The 18,115-nt window shown below is 59.5% G+C and overlaps 2 protein-coding genes and 1 long non-coding RNA gene across 3 annotated transcripts; 2 read left to right on the forward strand and 1 right to left on the reverse strand.

Annotated features, from left to right (window-relative positions):
* The first annotated feature begins 1,937 nt into the window (after window positions 1–1,937).
* Window positions 1,938–4,503, forward strand: LOC106041081 (P2Y purinoceptor 1-like). The gene has a single exon (XM_013189330.3). The coding sequence runs from the start codon at window positions 2,713–2,715 to the stop codon at window positions 3,748–3,750; it is 1,038 nt and encodes a 345-aa protein (XP_013044784.3). The 5' UTR covers window positions 1,938–2,712; the 3' UTR covers window positions 3,751–4,503.
* A 2,314-nt stretch (window positions 4,504–6,817) lies between these two features.
* On the reverse strand, window positions 6,818–13,042 carry LOC136786471 (uncharacterized). The gene is made up of 2 exons (XR_010825213.1): window positions 12,910–13,042; window positions 6,818–12,477 (listed from the first exon to the last, which is right to left on the reverse strand). It is a non-coding gene; the product is annotated as an uncharacterized lncRNA (long non-coding RNA).
* Window positions 12,783–17,726, forward strand: KCNK15 (potassium two pore domain channel subfamily K member 15). Its single transcript, XM_048072568.2, has 2 exons — window positions 12,783–13,138; window positions 15,753–17,726. Exons 1-2 carry the CDS (start codon window positions 12,856–12,858, stop codon window positions 16,664–16,666), a joined length of 1,197 nt encoding a protein of 398 aa, XP_047928525.2. The 5' UTR covers window positions 12,783–12,855; the 3' UTR covers window positions 16,667–17,726.
* Window positions 17,727–18,115: the final 389 nt, after the last annotated feature.

Here is an 18,115-nt window from a genome sequence, read left to right on the forward strand (position 1 = left end):
AATCCACCTGAGAAGCGGGGACTTGGTCCTTTCCCGGATCGGTGGGGCTCTGGAGAGGGCCGGGTGGTGCTGCTCCTCTGCTGAGCACCGTGCGCACTGCTCTGCTCTGCGGAGGCTGGCAGAGGGAGACCCCCAGCGGGACCCCTGGTGCCAGGGCTCAGCAATGCACCCACCCGTCCCATTGCATCCCATTGCCAAGCAGCCGCCGCACGCCTGGGTGTTGGCAGAGGCGTCCCCGCGGCAGCTCGCGTTCACCTTCCCCGCAGCCCTCCAGTATAAACAGGACCCTTCCTGCCCTGCCTGGCCTCCTCCTCCCCAAAGCCCCGGTGGTTTGGCAGGGCTTCGGCGAGCGAGGAGCTCAGACAGAGGAGGCACCGCTCCGCGGCACCAGACACACCACCTAGCACCCAGGCACGTACCCTGAAAGCTAAGGGCCAAAGCAAATGGCAGGAGAAGCGAAAACAAATTGGGACGATGGACTGGAGAGCTGCTGAGCAGCTCTGCGTTTGTTTTCCCCCAGCAATAAGCCTCTTGAGGGCCATGCAGAAACGAAGCCCAAATGCCCTATAACGGCCTCGCAGAGGCACTGCACATCCCACGGCTGGGCAGCAGTGGTCTAGGCTGCGTGTCCACGCGAGGGATGCACGATTTGGATATGTATCCACGGAATTAAAGCATTGAAACCTCTGTGGCAGTGTATCAGCCTGGATTAAATGTGCCCCTGGGCCAGCAGCAGGAAAAAGCAGCGAGGCCAAGCAGCCGCTCGCCAGCTCCCCCGGCCCCTGCAGGTGCTGAAAATAAAAGGGATGTCAATGACGTTTTCAGCCACCTCTTTGAAGAAAAAAAAAATAAAGAAAAAAAAAAGTCTCACTGCTCACACAGTAAAATCAAAACATTGTTTACAAAGAGAATTATTTACTGTGATCGGCTGGCGCGCTGCCCGAGTACAGGTGGTTAATTCAGTTTGCTATCGGAACACGGCAAACCTCTGGCAGGCAGCAAACTGCAGAGCGAACCTGGCCCCGGCTGCAGCTTTTCTGGGCTTTCTTTGTTTCTTTTTACCTCTGCAGTGGCTGTGCCACAAAAGCAGTGACATGAGGCTCACGTAGACCTTAAAACCACAATGTTCCTCTGTTGACACAGAGAAGACATGTTCAGCGTACTGAAAATCCTGGTTTGAAGCCAGTTCTAGTTCCACGGCGGGACATGGCCACCAAGGTGATTTCCCAGCTCTCAGCCCCCTCTGGATGACAACAAAACCCCAAAAGGTCACTTTTTAAGTGGCAACCTGCAATTCTTATCTCACACGGCAATGACTCAACACACCTCTTGGATTTTTTTTTTCTGGCAGCAAAATGTCACTTCTCCCTGATTCACTCAGCAGAAAACATCTAAACAATGAATTAACGACTCCAAATAAATCAGAGCTATTTTTCCCCAAGAATAGAGGGAAATCGACTCTTGAGATTCGATTGTGAGGCTCACAACGCCTGCCGTTCCCCCGAAACCCTGCTGCCCTGGAAACGTGCCTTTGTGGGGTTTGTGCTCATCGCAGCCCCCGACACCGTGAGTTCTGGGCTTTGCCTGCCCTTTGGGGTGTGCATTAAACTCTCCGCAACCATAGATAATTGTGGTCACCCCTAAAACTCAACCCCAAGCCCAAGGAGAACCCAGCTCCCCTCGCACACCGCTGCTACATCCGTGCACCAGGGCGTGTGATCTGGCAGCCACGCTGCTGAGCCGGCGGTGAGCAATACAGCGCAGGTCATTTCCTAGCAAGCACATGTAGCCTCCGAAAGAGAAACTGTGGGCTACCACATGAGTAAACACCACGCAGAACCGTCTTTTTTTTTTTTTTTTCCATTCAGCCCTGTGAATGATGATTTTTAAACACATGGAGATGGCTGAGAAAGGGCTGGTGAGCCCCTTGGTAAAACTAAGCACTTTTATATACCTCCCTGGGCACAAGGGTGCAGTGCTCAGCAACAAAACAAGATTTTTTTCTTATTTTTTTGCTATTGGTGCACCTCTAGTGTGAGCGAAATTCTGGACGGAGTGGCGTGCCAGGAGCACGGTCCCACAAATACCCCACCCCGCTGCAGTCAGAAAAGCCACATCCCCACGGGAACCTCTTTGCAGTTGCACACCCTGGGGCATGCCTGCAGCCCTCAGATTTCACCCCATAGGCACGCAATAACAAGGTATGGATCAAAACTGCTCAGAGGAAGAGGAATTTTGTCTGTATTTGGGGGAGGGATGTCAAAGTGGGCAGCAGCAGTAAGCTGTCGCAGGGTGTTGAGGCTGTTTTTGGGGATGGGGTGACCACCCTCACCCCAACAGGACGGGACAGAGCCACAGCAGCGAACTGCCGAGCTCTCCCACCGGGTGCATCGCGGGGCCACCCCAGCGCATGCATCCCTTCCTCCCGCCCCCTCCAGCACCACCAGAAATAGCCGGGAGCCCTGGCGCCGGGCTCAAAATACCTCCAGCGGGCTGACAACAGGGAGCTGAGCAGAGGACGGCCTCAGCCATCCACCTCCCGGGCTCTCTGCTCCCCGTGCCCCCCGGCCAAAGGGCATCAGAGAGGGGAGGCGAGGGCAGCCACAGCCCCGGGCCGGATCCTGAGGCTGCCGCAAGCACCGCCCCAGGCACCGCCGCTGCCAGCACCGCCCTGCTTCCTCCCCAGCCCCGGGCCAGCTTCTGCAGCACCCGATGGCGGCCCAGGCTCCGGTTTGGGACAACTCCAGCAACGCCTCATGCCCCGTCAACGCCGCCTTCGCCCATCGCTTCTTGCCCGGAGTCTACCTGGTGGTGACCCCCCTGGGGCTGGTGGGGAACGCGCTGGGGCTGTGGCACCTGTGGGCCGCCCCCCGCGGCCCCCTCAGCCTGCTGGTGGGCAACCTGGGCCTGGCCGACCTGCTGTACGTGGGCACGCTGCCCTTCCTCGTCAGCTACTACCTGCGGGGCAGGGCCTGGCCCTTCGGCAGGGCCTGGTGCCGGCTCACGCGGGGCCTCTTCCACCTCAACCTCTACGCCAGCATCGGCTTCCTCACCTGCATCAGCCTCCACCGCTACCTGGGCATCGTGCACCCGCTGCGGGCGCGGGGTAGGTGCCAGGATGTCTTCTCCTCCGTGGGGCTCAGCGCCGCGGTCTGGGGGTGGGTGGTGGTGCAGGTGGCCCCCGACCTCGCCTTCAGCAAGATGGGCCCCAATGAGACGCAGTGCCACGACACCACGGAGCGGGACAGCCTGGACAGTTACTTGGCGTACACCGCAGCCATCACCGTCACTGGGTTCGTCGTGCCCTTCCTCATCATCGTCGGCTGCTACTGCCACGTGGTGGTGGTGCTCTGCAGGAACGACACCATGGACCCCAGCCTCAGGAGAAGAAGCATCAGACTGGTGGTTCTCGTGATGGTCCTCTTCTCTGTCTGCTTCCTCCCCTACCACATCTTCAGGAACCTCAACTTGCTGTCCCGGCGCTGGCAACAGCAAGGGTCCTGCACGCAGGCTTCAAGGGACATCTACATCTCCTACCAGGTGACCAGGGGCCTGGCCAGCTTCAACAGTGCCCTCAACCCCCTGCTCTACATAATGACCAGCAAGGACTGCATGTCACGTATGAGGACCATCTGCCGAAGGGCCAAGCAGTCCCTGGGATCCGTCTTCACAAGCGAAACCTCTCGGCAAGCATTTGAGACGAGGACGAGCAACATCTCTGGTGAGCAGGAGGCTTCTGATGAGCTCTGAGGCACCCAGCACGACTCCTTCCCCAAAAGATGTGCTGCATCTGCTTGTGCTTGGCTCCTTCTTGGTATCAGCCCCTTGTCCCCACCACGATGTCTGCTTTGTGAAGAGACGGTGACCTTGGCACCACCAGCTCCGTCCTGGTGCCAGGGACGGACAGGACCATGGGCATCAGACACCAAAGCGAGGTCAGGTGTTAGAACAAAGCTACCAAACCCAACCGCTTTGCCTACAATATGCCAGGAGATGGAACAAAACAGATGCTGCCTTTACCCCATTCCTGAAATATTTCTCAGCCCTGCCTCCAATGCAGCAGCCCGAGGGGGGTTAACAGCCCTTGGCTGCTCTTCGGGCTTCTCGATGAGCAAGGGACGGGGACGAGCGATGCTTGGCCCCGCAGCACCTTCAAGCTGCCAGACTTTTGGGGGGGACGTGGGCTGGAGATGGGCTCCTTCCCTCACCCAAGGAGGGGGCAGTGGTAATTGACTACCGGCATTGCAGGGCTGCTGAGAGGGGAAGTGCTTTGGAAAAGGAAATATTCATAAAAATAACTCAGTTTAAATGTATGACTAAACCTCGCCAGCTGCTGGGCTAGTTGTTCTGGGTGATTGAGCTGCTTCAGGATCTGTTATCCTCTGCTGCCCACCTTCTTCATGGACAGAAAAAAAAAAAAATGTATTTCAGCATTACTCACTCTCTTCTGGAACACCATATAGCAGGCAACAACAAATTGGCATTTAAAAGTTTCCAAAGGTTTTGGTTTTTTCTTCCTTATTGTTCTTTGCAAGGCAAATGACGGCAGCAGCCTGAAGCCGGGGCTCAGCAGGCAGCTCCCCGGAGAGCGCCGAGCCCCGCAGGTGGGCGGCTGCAGCTCGCTCTCCCATCCAGCCCCACGAGGATGTTTAAAATTAGACGTGTCTGTTGCAAATTGGACGTGCAAATGCCAGCTGAAGAGAGGCTCGAAGACTTCTGGAGGTAAGGGTGGCTGGGGAGGGTAGGATGTGCACCAGTGCCTGTGGTGGCCATGGGGAGGAACAGAGACTCCTGAGCAGTTTTCCCTTCTGCTCTCTGTGTTCCCCACCATGAACAGCTGAAATATTTCAGTCCTTGTGAGAAGGAGACTACACGCCTTCAGTGCTGCAAGGTGTTTTGCAGCAGCAGCTTTTGCACCCCTGCTGAAGGAGGGGGGCAGTGAGTTAGAAGCGCCCCGTGCTGTGACAGCACCGGCCCACGGGCGCTGTGCATCGGAGCAAAGTCTTACCGGCCAGCAGCCGCTCACAGCCCCACCTCGCCGCTCCGCACAGGAAACTGTGGCTGGCTTTCAGGCAGAGTTAATACACCTAATGTGCAAATAAACACTTCGTGCTTTCAGTCGTGAGTCATCTGAGTTCTGTTAGAGCTTTACAGGGACACGGGAGCCAGCTGCGCGGGGAGCAGCGGGGAGCTCCCCAGGGCTCTGCAGAGGGGAGCTGCTGGGAGCACCCAGCGAGGCTGCAGGCAGCTGGCAGAGAGATCACCAGAGCCTACTCTGGGTCTGCCGGGGCCTAGCACAGCCCCAAAACTTTCGTCTCCTGCCTCATCCCCAGGAAACCAAAAGGCAAAGCTTAGTTCTCAGGTGAGCTGATCTTTTGTCTCTGCATCAGGTGTTTGGGGCATTAGGACCAGGGCTGGCCTCTGCTGCTTGCACGCTCCCAGGATCTGTGTTCCTCCAGAGCCCTGAACTCTTTTACTCCTTTCCTGAAAAAAAATAAAATCCCCTCTCACCCAAGTCCCTCCTCCAGTGCCCCCCATGTCACTGTTAAGGATGATTTAAAGATCTGCATCCCAAAACCCAGCTCCGAGCCCCAGGGACTGCTGCAGCCCTAGCACATCTCATTTTTCTGCGTCCCACATCTGTCAAACCACCAAAAGCCATTAAGGATCCACATGCCGGGATGATGTCTCTGGGATTTTGTGGTACCTTGTGCTTTGCAGCCCCTCTCAACCCTCAGTAAGCACTGCTATCCACATGAGCTGCAGAAAACACTCCCCCCAAGCACAGCCGAGCTCCTGCCCTTTATTAGCTGCATGTAATTAAGCACAACCACTGGCATATGAGCCTGGCTCTCACAGCTGGGCGAGGGGGAGCAAAGCAGCCCCGCTTCCTCCAGCCCTTGTTCCCCAGCAAGGACCAGCTGCCGTCCCACAGAGGACATCTCGGTGCCTGGGCACCTCCGGGCACCCTCTGGCCCCTCCGAGCCACCCAGTGTGGTGGCACTGTCCCTTGGGTGACCAGCAAGGGGACAGGGACAACAGGGAGCTGCTGTGTTCCTCCTTCCCCTTGTCCTCCCCTTGTCCTGGGGGGGCTGGCAGCATTTTGGCAGGGCTGTGCCCCAGTGCTCGTGTGGCAGAGAGGGGCAGCGCCCCCGGAGCAGCCACAGCAGTGTGGTTTCACCCAGACCTGTCCCCGCTGCTGCAGGCAGCTGTCTGGTTCCTGGGTGTGAGCCGCTTTGGGTGTGAAACGAGTGTGAAACGGCTCTGCAGGAAAGGAAGAAACTCACTTCACCTCTTCTGGACTCCTGGCTTTAGACGTGTTCCTCTTCCCTCCCTTGGACTCAAAGATGCCCAAAATCAGGCGAGAGGAATCCCACCCCCGACGCCTGCCCTCCTGCCCAGCCCCAGCATGGCAAAGCAGAGCAATGAGCCACCGCAATCAGACCCGACAGAGATTTTTATCCGTTTTCCCCAGGTTAGGCTCAACCAACAACCCAACGTGGTGGCAATTCTCCTGCCGGCGTTAATGGGATCGAGATCAGGCCTAGAAATTTGGCAGCATCTCTTGCTTCATTAAATAAACCTCTCTTAGTTGAGGGTTTGTTGCAAGCATGGCTGAGATTTGTTATGTTAAAGATAATTCTGAGCTGACAGCCCAGGGAAGCCATTCAGGCAAAATTAACAGGCACGAGCACAGACGCACAGATGCACAAGCCCTTTATTTCCCTAGAATGCAAAGCTGTTTGGCTTGGCATGCAAAACACCATACAAGAAGAACACATCACTGCCTTTGACAGATAGATGCAGAGGACTCAACTCCGTTTAAATCTTTATTTTTACTTTGCACAGATTTTTAGAAGGAGTCTGAAGCCTGAAAGGAGGATTTGCCCCCACTGGCGTTCACAGTGTACGATACATGGCTGAAATTAACGCTCCGGGGAGCTTGGTGCAGCTGGTAAATCCTAAAAGGGGGAGGCTGGGGTGGGTGGGAAGAGGGATGGAGAAACCCAAAGCCCCATCACCCGGAGATGCAGCCCCAGACTCAGCGTGAGGTGCTCAGCTCTCCAGCACAGCGGTCGCATTGTGCAGCTACCTTTGGCTCGAGGGGGAGCAGACCCCGCAGGTTATCTCATGTACCGAGGGCATCGATTGCACTTGGAAAGGGACAGCAGATGCAATTACTGCAGGTGACCCGGGCAAAAAATGGTAAATATATGTGGGGTTGGGTGCTGCTGGTGAATATTTCAGTAAAAGAGAAAAATCTGAGTCTGTCTGTGCTGCAGAGTGTTTTGGCATCTGGGAGACCAACAGCCTGTAAGAAGAGCAAAGCGTATAAATAGAACAACATTTAGCGTGCCTGTGTGAGGCCACCAGCCTAATATTACTCCTGCAGTGCCTGGGTTATAAATAGGTGCTGCGGGTGGGACCTGCGCGGGGCAGGAGCCCGGGGAGGCACTGACTTGCAGCTCGGCAGCAGCTGCAGCCGTAGCACACATTTGTATGTGTGTTACAGAGCAACTGCGGCTGCACCGGGGCCTGGAGGGCTCGGCGAGCCCAGGCTCGGCAGGGATGTGCTGGTTTTTAGAGCATCCCTCTAAATATCCCTCCTCTGAGCCCCTCGCTGGCAGAGCTGGCAGCTCCAGCTTCCCGCACCCAGCCCGCCCGCAGCCCCCAGCGCGGGGGTGCTGGTGCAGGAGGGGACCTGCCGGGGTCGGCGCCTCTTCCCCTCCTGGCTGGCTCCTTTTCAGAGCTCCTCGTCTCTGGGCTCGCTGCCGGTGGCTCTGGTTAGTCCCCAGGGGAGCAAAGCCAGCATGGCAGCACGACACAGGCTGGGAGGTTTTACTTTGCTTTCCCATGCCATGGTGTGAGGACGGGAGGGTCACAGATGGACCGAGCAGCAGGCTCGGTCTGTGAACATGGGGCAACGTCCCCATGTGAAGGCATGGCACAGGAAGGAGTGGAGTGCTTGCCATGCTGCAGATCATGGGATGGGGGTGGCTCACAGACAGCAATTCACGTCTGCTTCCCAAGGCAGAAACCCCAAATGCCCATGCCCTGGGTCTGTCACTGCTAGGAGGTGCCCTGGGGTAACCCAGGAGAGCATCACCTCCCGTGCCGCAGCTCCCGTCCCAGAGGCTCAAAGGAGGTGCTTAAAAGTTACCCAAACATTCCTCATCCCAGAGGAACCTCAGGCTGCTTCTCCTGCTCACCACAGGTGGTGTGCCCGGCTCCCCAAAAGCCAGGCGTTAATTTGATTCCCTGTGGCTGACTCACGGGGCGCTGGTGCCTGGAGTTGCTCTTGCTGTGCCCCGGGGACCCGCCGCAGCCTCCGAGCAGCGCTGGGAAGCAAGGGCCAGGGCTGGGGCAGGCACAGGGGACCCTTCTCAGGGCAGATGCCTCTCATCTCCCCAATTAAGCCTCCCGGAGAGGAAGCAAACTGCTTCCAAAGGCACCAGTGCCTGGCGCGTTCCGGCCGGTCTGGGGAAGGCAGTCAGCTCTGCGCAGCCCAGTCCCTGAGCTCTGGCTTCAGACGGCAGCACGGGAAAGGGAGCGCTCATTGTGAATAATCAACGCATTTTTCCCCGGTTAAAGTGGGGATATTTGCAGTACTTGCATATTTGCGATGCATTCCCAGAGCCTCTGCCCCCCGGCCCGCAGCAGGGAAGGCGTTTATATATAGCATCGCGACGCTGCGCGTGGTGGGAGCAGGATCAGGCCCTGCTCTGCCTTCACCCAAGGCTCTGACGTGGCCGTGGTCCTGTGGTGAGCCCAATGCCACGGCTGCTTGTCCCCGGAGCCACCGTGCAGGGCACCAACGTGGGCAGCCCTCACCGAGCCTCTGCCCCTCATCCTGGGACCAGTCCCCACCGCGCTGGGACACTCACCCAAACTTGGGGCTGCTCTGCTCCAGCAGCCTCGCGGTGTGTATTTCCACTAGTTAGCAAGCAGGGACTTTGTTATTTTATCTTGGTTTTATTACTGAAGCCGAGGTGCTCAAGGTAAATAAATGAACCAATTGAAGTGGCTGAGATCAAAACCCCGCTGCAGCAGCGCAGCACCTCTCCGGCTGGGTGCCGGCCAGGCATTTATGGCAGGTACTTTGTGCCTGGCTAACGCTCAACTGACAGCTTTCCAAGCACATAAAAAACTTATTAGGCTGAAAATAGAGTTTGTGGTCACAAACTGACAAGAGCACCGTCAGCATTTGTGGCCCAGCTCCGCTCCTTGCCCAGGCTCCAGCTGTGGCAGGGAGCAGGGGTGGGGGCACGGGGCCGTGCGGGTGTGCAGCACCCATTTCGGGCAGGCAGGGAAATGGGGCAAGGCTCTGCCACGGGCTGTGGGGTGCCAGGGCGTCAGAAGGAGACACGGCCGGGGTTTGGCAGGGCTGGGAGCTGGCAAGGAGGCTGAGGACAGCCACACGCGGGGCTGTGCCCACCCCCACGTGCCCTGGGGTTTGCAACCCGCAAGCCCCATCCGTGGCGACCACGCGGCGGCAATCTGCTTTGGTGACCAGTTTGTATTCTGATTCTATACCCAGCACTTCATTAATTCACTGCGCGAGCTTCCAGATTGCACAGCAAAGTGCCTGCGGCCATCCAGGCTGCACAGGGTCAGGGAGAGAGGCAGCGGGGAGATCCCAGAGCCCAGGGAAGGCCAGGAGGATCCTGAGTGATGCTGGGGCACCCCGGCGTGCCAGGACTCCCACCCTCAGCTACGGCAGGGACAAACCTCTGGCAACAAACAGGGGGAGCCTCGGATAGCCCAGGGCATGGCCTGTAGCAGAGAGGTGGGCTAGCTCCGGCTAGCAGGAGGGTGTTGTGCAGGACGATCGATGGAGTCACGGGGCAGAAGTCTGTGTCTGCAGAAGAGGGCATCGCCAGCACCTGGTGTGGAGAGGGGACTGCTGCCGTGCCCAGCTCCCCGCGCCCAGCTCATTATGCCCAGCTCACCATGCCACACGCCTGGGACCACTGGGCATCGCCTGGAGCTCCAGCCTGCTGCTGCTGGCGTGGGCACTCGTCTCTCAGTATCTAATCCTTTTTAGAAATGAACTAATCCATTGCTTTAAAAATATCCTGCGGCGTTGCGAGGCTATAATCTCAGTATTAAATGGCATTAAAGCCAGAAGAGCTGGTGCGTTTACTAAGGCAAAAGAAATCATCTGTTTGTTCGTTTCCAATAACCAAAGAAGCAGAGCGTGCCACGGTGCTGAGCCACTCGGCGACCTGGAGCACCCCACGGCTGAGCGCGGGGAGGTGCCAGCCCCCTGCCTCCAGCCCTCGGTGACACCCGAGGGTGGCACACAGCGCGAGGACAGGCGGTGCGTCAGGGACCCCGAGCTGCTGGGCCCGGCCAGCACCGAGCGAGGGGCGCAGCGTTGGTGCACAGAGCAGCTGGGGCACGGCTGACGGCATGCACCCACCTCTCCCGTACGTCAGACAGCAGCGAGGAGAGATTGCTGAGGTGTTTCAGAATGCAAAGATACTGCAAGGTGTCGTCTACAGACACCTCCAGAAAGGAACGGGGAAGTAGCTGCCTGGAGGGAGCTACAGCCCCTTGTCCCTCTGCCACGGGAAGGAGCAGAAGGCAGGCGCTCGGACCCCAGCTTCAGCTTTGCCCTTACCTTTTAGCAAAGAGGAGCACGGGCATGGCTGGGCACGGTGCTGTGTGCTGCCCGAACTGCTGCCCAGATGTGGCGGGGGAAGCGGGACCTCCGGGAGCCGCCCAAACAGCCTCCGCTGCCGGCCTGTATTTAGCATCTTTCCTCTGAGCCTGCTGAGCAGCTTTGCCTGTTTCGATCCATTAAAACTAGGAAAGCTTTTTAATAAATTCCTTGCCAGCCCCGAATTATTAGATGTGAGCCAATTAGACACATTAATTAGGCCCTGTTTAAGCGCAGATGAGGCCTGGCTTTGTTTGCAGCCTCCAGGATGCAGGCAGCTTCTCCAGGCTCGCAGGGCTGGCCGGCCGAGGAGCACCCGTCCCACTCACAGGCGCGGGCAGCGGCAGCACACCACGCAGCTGCCAGAGCTCTCACCTTCCCTCTGCCTCCCCGTGCAGTAAAAAAAAAAAAATCAGGCATTTAATCTCATAATGCAACTTCTTGCTGGAACTCGACGATAAGGTACATTATCCTGCCTGGTCTGATCCTGCCGATGCTACGTGAACTTTCCCAAGCAGAGCAAAGGTGGTGGGAAGCCAAAGGTTGAACGGAGTGAAGTTCACAACGGGGAAGCAAGAAACAATTCCAAACTGGGTCCGGTACTGAGGGTTCTTGTTCTTGACCCTGCCCTTGTTCCTTCTGAGCTGCTTTTATTGCACTGAGCCTGTGCATGCGGTCACAGCAACCCCCAAAGAAGAAACCGGTGATGTCCTTCAGGTGCTGCTAAAGGGATTGCACAGGCAGCTTGTGCCCATCTTCTCCCGTGGTGGAGAGCATCTCCCCGTGTTTTGCACACTTGGACCTGCCCCGGCACGTTGCTCCAGCAGCTGCACGGAGCAGCTGGCTTTGGATAGCATCTTAATGCTCCAAGTACCTGGGGAGCCCAGAACTGGACCTGCAGGGCACTGGGGCCCCAGAATCACCCCTGAGAGCGATGGGATCACTGTGAGATCTGCTTCCTCCTCCGGGAACCAGCAGGAGCACCGCTGTGCCCTTCCTACAAGGTAGGATGTCACAGATGTCGTTGCTGACCAGTGGAAAAAATTACCAGCAGCCCAACAGCAGCACAAGGAGCATATCTTCTCTTGCAGGTGGCCCTGACGTTGCAATAGTTTTGGAGGCTCAACAGCATCCCAGGACCCACCGGCAGGGCTGCGAGCAAGGCCAAGGAGAACACAGACCAGGCGCATTCCTCCAGTGGAGGCCTTGCCGTGTGATTTAGGGGCTGCGAGCATGGCAGTGGCACACAGCGATCCTCCCACAGCTTGCGGGCACCGGCACCTGCAGTTTTTCTCTGGGAACAACTTTCAGTAATGGTGCTGGCACTGGGGCACCACGAGGAAGTGGGGAGGTGGCCAGGGTGGAAAGGAGTTCGGGGCCGCAGCAGGACAGGCGCCGTGTCCCCGGTGCTGTCCGAGGACATGCAGAGGTCAGGGCTGGGGGGGCTGCAGGAGCAGCGAGGGACATCCTGCCCCGGGGGGCTGCCAGCTGTCCCCGCGGCACTGCTGCCTGATCTCCCCTTCCCCACCTCACACTGCTCCATGCCGGGGCTGCCACAGCCTCCCAGGCGATCTGTTCTGGTGTTTCCCCATCTGCAGGGTTAGGAAGGTTTCGCCGGGTCCGACTCAAACCTCCTTTGGGCAATTACAGCCCAAATCGTCCTGTCCCCTCCGGACCGAGGAGTGGGGCGGGTGCACCGGGAGGGGGGGGGGATGTAATCCTGCCGTGGGTCTGCTCGCCTGCTTCGCCTGTTCCCGACTGAGAGGAGGGGAGTTCAGTTCTTGAGGCAGGCACCGTCCAACCAGCGAAGCATCCTATTTTTAAAAAGGCAGCAGGAGGCTTACATAAAGACTCGGGAAGCCAGAGACGACAAAGCGGGGCCTCCGCTTCGCGGGCTCCGGCTCCTCCCGCAGCCAATTCTGCTGGAGAGCCGGGGGGGAGGTCCTGAGCACCCGCAGCACCGCTGCGCGCCCCCGGCACCCCCAGCACCCCCCGGCCGGGCAGGGGGGCGCGCACGGGGCACCCCGAGGTGCCGCTGGGGGCGCGCAAGGCGGCGGCGGGCGCGCAGGGGGCGCGCAGGGGGCGCGCAGGGGGCGGTGCGCGGGGGCGCGGCGGCGGGGCCCGGGGACGGGGAGCGGGGAGCGGGGCGGGGGGGGACCCGCGGCGGGGCCATGCGGAGCCCGGGCTGAGCCATGAAGCGGCAGAACCTGCGCACGGCCGCGCTCATCCTCTGCATCTTCTCCTACCTGCTGGTGGGCGCCGCCGTCTTCGATGCGCTGGAGTCGGAGGCGGAGAGCGGCCGCAAGCGGCTGCTGGAGCAGAAGCGCGGGGAGCTGCGGAGGAAGTACCGCTTCTCCGCCGACGATTACCGGGAGCTGGAGCGGCTGGTGCTGCAGGCCGAGCCCCACCGAGCCGGCAGGCAGTGGAAGTTCGCCGGCTCCTTCTACTTCGCCATCACGGTCATCACCACCATCGGTGAGCGCCGGAGCGCGGGGTGCCCCCCTCTCCGTCCGGCCCCGCGTCCCCCGCCGGGGCCTCCCCCTCCAGCCAGCCCCTGCTCCGGCTGCCCCAGGTCGGGGGCTCTGCCTGGCTGGCACGGAGGGGGGGGGGTCCCAGCCGGCCCCCCCGCCGTGGGGGAGGCCCCGGCCCGGGGGCGCGGCGGGGGCAGGAGCCGCGGGGTGCGATGCGCCCCCGGTCCCGGGGCTGCAGAAGTTGGCAGGGTGCGAGGGTGGGAGCCATGCCGGGCCCCCGGAGGGCTGCAGGCAGGGAGGTGGGCTGGGGAGCCGGGCAGGAGGCTCCGGGTCCTCCAAACTCTGGCTGTGGGGCTGGGCAGGAGCTGCTCCGGGGAGCCCCAGCGGCTCCGCAGGAGTGGGCACCCACAGGGGACGGGGGGAGCTGGGTTGGGTTGGATTCGGCTGGGTTGGGGGGAATAATGGAGTTGCATGGAGCCCCCAGGCAGACACGCTTACTAGAGCCCAGATGTGGTTTGCCTGCTATCTCACGATGAAATGACACTAAATTCAATGAGGATTGCCTTCACTCTGAGGTTAGCCACATAGGTGTTTAGCAGCATTTAATTAACCCACTTCTATTAATCCACGCACCCCGAGCATCCTCTGAGGGCAGGCAGGTGTGGGACCCCCGCTCGGGTCGTTCCTCGGGCTGGGAGCTCAACCAGCAGATGTTCCTCGGGGGCAGGAGCCCTGAGGCCAAATCCTGCCCTTGCACAGCCAGCAGCTAACAGCAGGTCCTCGTCTGCAGGCTGGGGCTCAGCCTCGCAGAGGGGCCACACGCATCTGGGAGCTGAACCCGCTGTGTTTCGGGGCATGGGCAAACGAGGAGTGGTGTGATGAGGGGAGGAGAGCCAGCAGGTGCCCCAGCAGCCCTGTCTAGGGGCTCTGCATGCCTGCCCGGGGAGGGACAGGGCTCTGGGGACACGCTGGGGACACACACAGCACCCAACAGCAGCACGCCCAGGGCACGGCGAGTGTCAGCCCCAGCAGGAGGGCAGGACGGAAGGCTGCGATGAAAATCCCCCTCACCCCATGACAGGTTATAGCTTCGTTTACATGATTCCTCTGTCGCCTGTGACAAACAATTGGGAAGCGTGTTACACGCCCCGTGCAATAAATAACTTCAGCCCAGGTGCCATATTTTAAAAGGCTGGTGTGTCAGCTCCCTCTCCAGCGGGCTGCGCTCTGAATCTCAGCTTTAGCATCAACGTCGCTGTGTTTACTCTTTCTAATTCCTTTTGTCATTTTGAAAGCATCAATCATATGCTCTTTCAGGAGCCTCTCAGGGCACAACAGCTGTTTTTCCACTTACCGCTCTTCTGGATCATTGTCTTTACCTCCTCATTGCTCTCATTGTATTACCTTGTAGCCTAGGACCTGATAATTGCGCTCAGTTATTAGGCTGGGATCTGACTGCTTCTTTTTTTTCTTTTGCCACTGCAGTCGCCTTTCTGCTCTGTATTCCGAGAGATGTGCCATGCCAGGAATTAAGTTGCTCATTTGTGATTGCATGGGTTTGTACACAGACCCAGCAATTAGAGACCGATCGCTCCCTGCCGCCCTTGCATTTGCGGCTCAGAGCACAGCGTGGCCGAGGGTAACGCTGTCCTCAGCTCCCAGCCCTACCAATTGCAGGAGTTTCCTGGAGTGGGAGGTGTGCCCGGAGCCTGGGACGATGCGTTTGTCATCCTCTGCTCTTCCCATCACTGCGCGCTAACGCTTTCCCTAAAAAGCTTTCCCTAAAAGTCCTGGAAATCTGCTGGCAGCGGAGACAGAGGTGAAGCCAAGTCACAGCTTTGAACAAAAGTAAAAAGAGCGCATTTTCTCCCCAGTTCTTCCAGCAAAAGGTCCCTTGGGTACCTGGAGGAAAAACAAACAAACAAAACCACACAAATAGCTGTTTGCCAAAGGCCAGGCAGCAGTGCAGGAAGGATCCCTCTTCGCGAGCTCCTCGCTGGTGCTGCTCTGCAGGCACCTTCAGAGAGGCGTCTCCAGCCCTGGTGGTTTCTCATGGAAACCCAGCAGCAAGCTTTGGACGCCTCCTCCGATCCCCCCACGCAGCGCGGCGCTGCCGGGCTCCTTGCAGCACGTTGCTCACTCATGCCTTTAGGTCAGGGGCCGCGGGGTTTGGTTCGGCTGGTAGAACGAAGCGAGGCGGGCACGGGATCAGCGGAGGTCGGGGGGATCGTGGCGAATAGCTCACTACGGCTCACAGCGTAACTGTGCGTGTCCTCGAGTCACAGCGCTCAAACTTGGGAAATCTCCCCACAGCGGTGGGGAAATTAAATCCCTGGGGGGTGTTTGAGGAGGGTGGGGGAGGCTCCCCCCTCGTCCCTGGGGCAGGGCTGCCGTGGTGTAAAGGCTTTGGTGCTGCCCTCCCAGAGGTCCCGCAGCACTTCAGGTCCTAGCATGTTCCTAGTGATGCTGGAGTAAATCTGAAGTTGCCCTGCAGAGCTCTTTGCGATTCTTTTTCTGTTTCCCCCCCTTCTCCCCATGCTCCCTCAGCAGAGGTGGTTGGTGGTCCCAGGGGAGCCCCCGCCAGGGCCTGACGCCTGCCTGTCCCCTTCCCTCCGCAGGCTACGGGCACGCTGCCCCGGGCACGGACGCCGGCAAAGTTTTCTGCATGTTCTACGCGATCCTGGGCATCCCCCTGACCCTCGTCATGTTCCAGAGCCTGGGCGAGCGCATGAACACCCTCGTGCGGCTTCTGCTCAAGAAGGTGAAGAAGTGTCTGGGCATGAGGACAACCAACGTCTCCATGGAAAACATGGTCCTGGTCGGCTTTCTGTCCTGCATGGGCACGCTGTGCATCGGGGCGGCGGCCTTCTCTTACTTCGAGGGCTGGACTTTCTTCCATGCCTACTATTACTGCTTCATAACCTTGACCACCATCGGCTTCGGAGACTTCGTGGCCCTGCAGAAGAACGAGGCGCTGCAAAAGAAGCCCCCGTACGTGGCTTTCAGCTTCATGTACATCCTGGTGGGCCTGACGGTCATCGGCGCCTTCCTCAACCTGGTGGTGCTGCGCTTCCTCACCATGAACTCGGAGGACGAGCGGCGGGACGCCGAGGAGAGGGCCTCGCTGCGCAGGGCCCGCAACAACCTCCACCCGCCGCCCGGCGAGGCCGGCCGGGGCAGCAAGGCCATTTTTCTCCCGGCGGAGGAGCGGACGAGCCAGCTGAACCTGATCCCGCTGGTCCAGGAGGACGCGGAGAGGCGGCGGCGGCGCTCGGCCAACTCCTCGGCCAAGGTGCCCTCCTTCTGCACCTGCCTGTGCTACCGAGCCCCGCTGTGCAGCAGCCCCGCGCCCTCCCACCCCGAGACCCTGAGCTGCCACACCAACCCCGTGTACTACAACTCCATCTCCTACAAAATCGACGAGGTGTCCCTGAGCACGCGGGGCCAGACCGGCTCCTCCCCGGCGAGCACGTTGTCATCCGGCAGCCCCCGGTGCCGGCAGCGCCTGCGGCCGCGGAGGAAATCCATCTAGGAGCGGGCTCGGGCCCTGCTTTGGCAAACGATTAACTGAGGCGTCAGGTCCCAACTAGCGCCCTCGTTTCTGCTCTCCCCTCGCAGCTGGCAGCCCGAGGCCCAGGAGATAAACGATCCGTCCTCTGGCAGGGGATCACACACCGTTGTCTTCGCTCTTCCCTCCCAAGTGGGCTCGAGCGTTTGGGTCTGGCAAGAGGCCCCGTGATGTTAAACCAGCGGGCTGTAGGTTTGCTTTCCCGCCTCCCTGCTCCCAAAATTAAGTTATTGCTGTCTTCTTCCTCCTCCTCCTCCTCCTCCTCACCCACCCTGCCCAGCAATACAGGCTGCGTTAGGCTTGCTGTGAGCGCGTGGATGAAGCCCGTGTGGGTGAGCCCTGCAGGGCTGGGGGTCTCCTGCAAGCCGCTCCCAGCCCCGGGCGCAGGCGAGGCGGTGCCACGCAGTGGGCTCGTGGCCGGGACAGTGATACGGGGTGGGCTGCAGCCCTCCCTCCGGCTCAGCACATGGGGACGGCTGGCTCCGGGTGGCCAGAGGCCCTCAAGCTGAGCCCCAGGCACTCTCCTGCTTGCCCACCTGCTGCCAGGGGTCCTCCGGGCTCTGCTGGGGGGCAGCATCCTGCTCGTGGGGACAGCTTGGGCAGGAGGGACTGCAGCCAAACCACAGCCCCCTGCAATGAGCCTAGGCTGTGCTAAAGGCTTGGCCCCAGGGAGCACCTCCCCAGACCACCTGCAAAGGGTTTGGCCCTAATTAGATCATTAGCAAAAATCCCTAATGGGGAGGCTGCTCCCAGCTGGTGCCTCCATGCTCTGTGCCCACCCTGCCTCATCTGCAGGAGCAGGACTGGGCTCTGGCAGTGGGACCAGCTCCATTTCACTTTTTCCCCCCCAATAAAGAGACATTTTCACTCTTAGTTCTACCTAAAACCCCCTCCAATGTGATTTTCCTCTCTGTTTTCCTGCTGGTGGGGAAGGCGTGCAGGGCACCGGCGTTGGGAAGGCTCCGGGGCAGGCTTTGCTCTCTCCTCCTTTTGTTCTGGGAAGTTTAATAAAAGGTGAATCCAGCTGGTGGTGGTCGGATACTTGTCACGAGCGGGACCAGGCGTGCCCGAGCCCACTGCCTGGCTCCCCGCACCCCACCACAGACACGTTTGTGTGCAGGGACATCCCTGTGGATGTGTGCGGGGGATTTGGGCACCCAAGGGAGCTGGGGGCTGTGTGGCTGTCCCAGGCTGGAGCTCCTCGCCCAATGTGGGGTGGTGGCTTTGCCCCTGCACAGGGACACCCCGGGCTCCTCCACCCCTCTCCCCCGGCTGGTGACCTTCACATTCCCAACCTTTCCTAGTGCTCAGGCTCCCCAGCGATCGCCCCAAAGCTGCGCAGGCTGGTGACATCTGGGACGTTCTTGTTCCCGGCTCTGAACAGTTCAGGTTTGAGCTCTGCATCAGGAGATC

The sequence above is a fragment of the Anser cygnoides genome, chromosome 16 (genome assembly GCF_040182565.1).
Source record: "Anser cygnoides isolate HZ-2024a breed goose chromosome 16, Taihu_goose_T2T_genome, whole genome shotgun sequence".
In the NCBI taxonomy this organism is placed as follows: domain Eukaryota; kingdom Metazoa; phylum Chordata; class Aves; order Anseriformes; family Anatidae; genus Anser; species Anser cygnoides.

What these genes read in the sequence shown, in the direction of transcription:
- KCNK15 (XM_048072568.2), top strand. Translation starts at nt 12,856, where the DNA reads ATGAAGCGGCAGAACCTGCGCACGGCCGCGCTCATCCTCTGCATCTTC. An exon ending in CACGGTCATCACCACCATCG is followed by an intron (nt 13,139 to 15,752) that starts GTGAGCGCCGGA and finishes TTCCCTCCGCAG; the next exon opens with GCTACGGGCACGCTGCCCCG.
- LOC106041081 (XM_013189330.3), top strand. Translation starts at nt 2,713, where the DNA reads ATGGCGGCCCAGGCTCCGGTTTGGGACAACTCCAGCAACGCCTCATGC.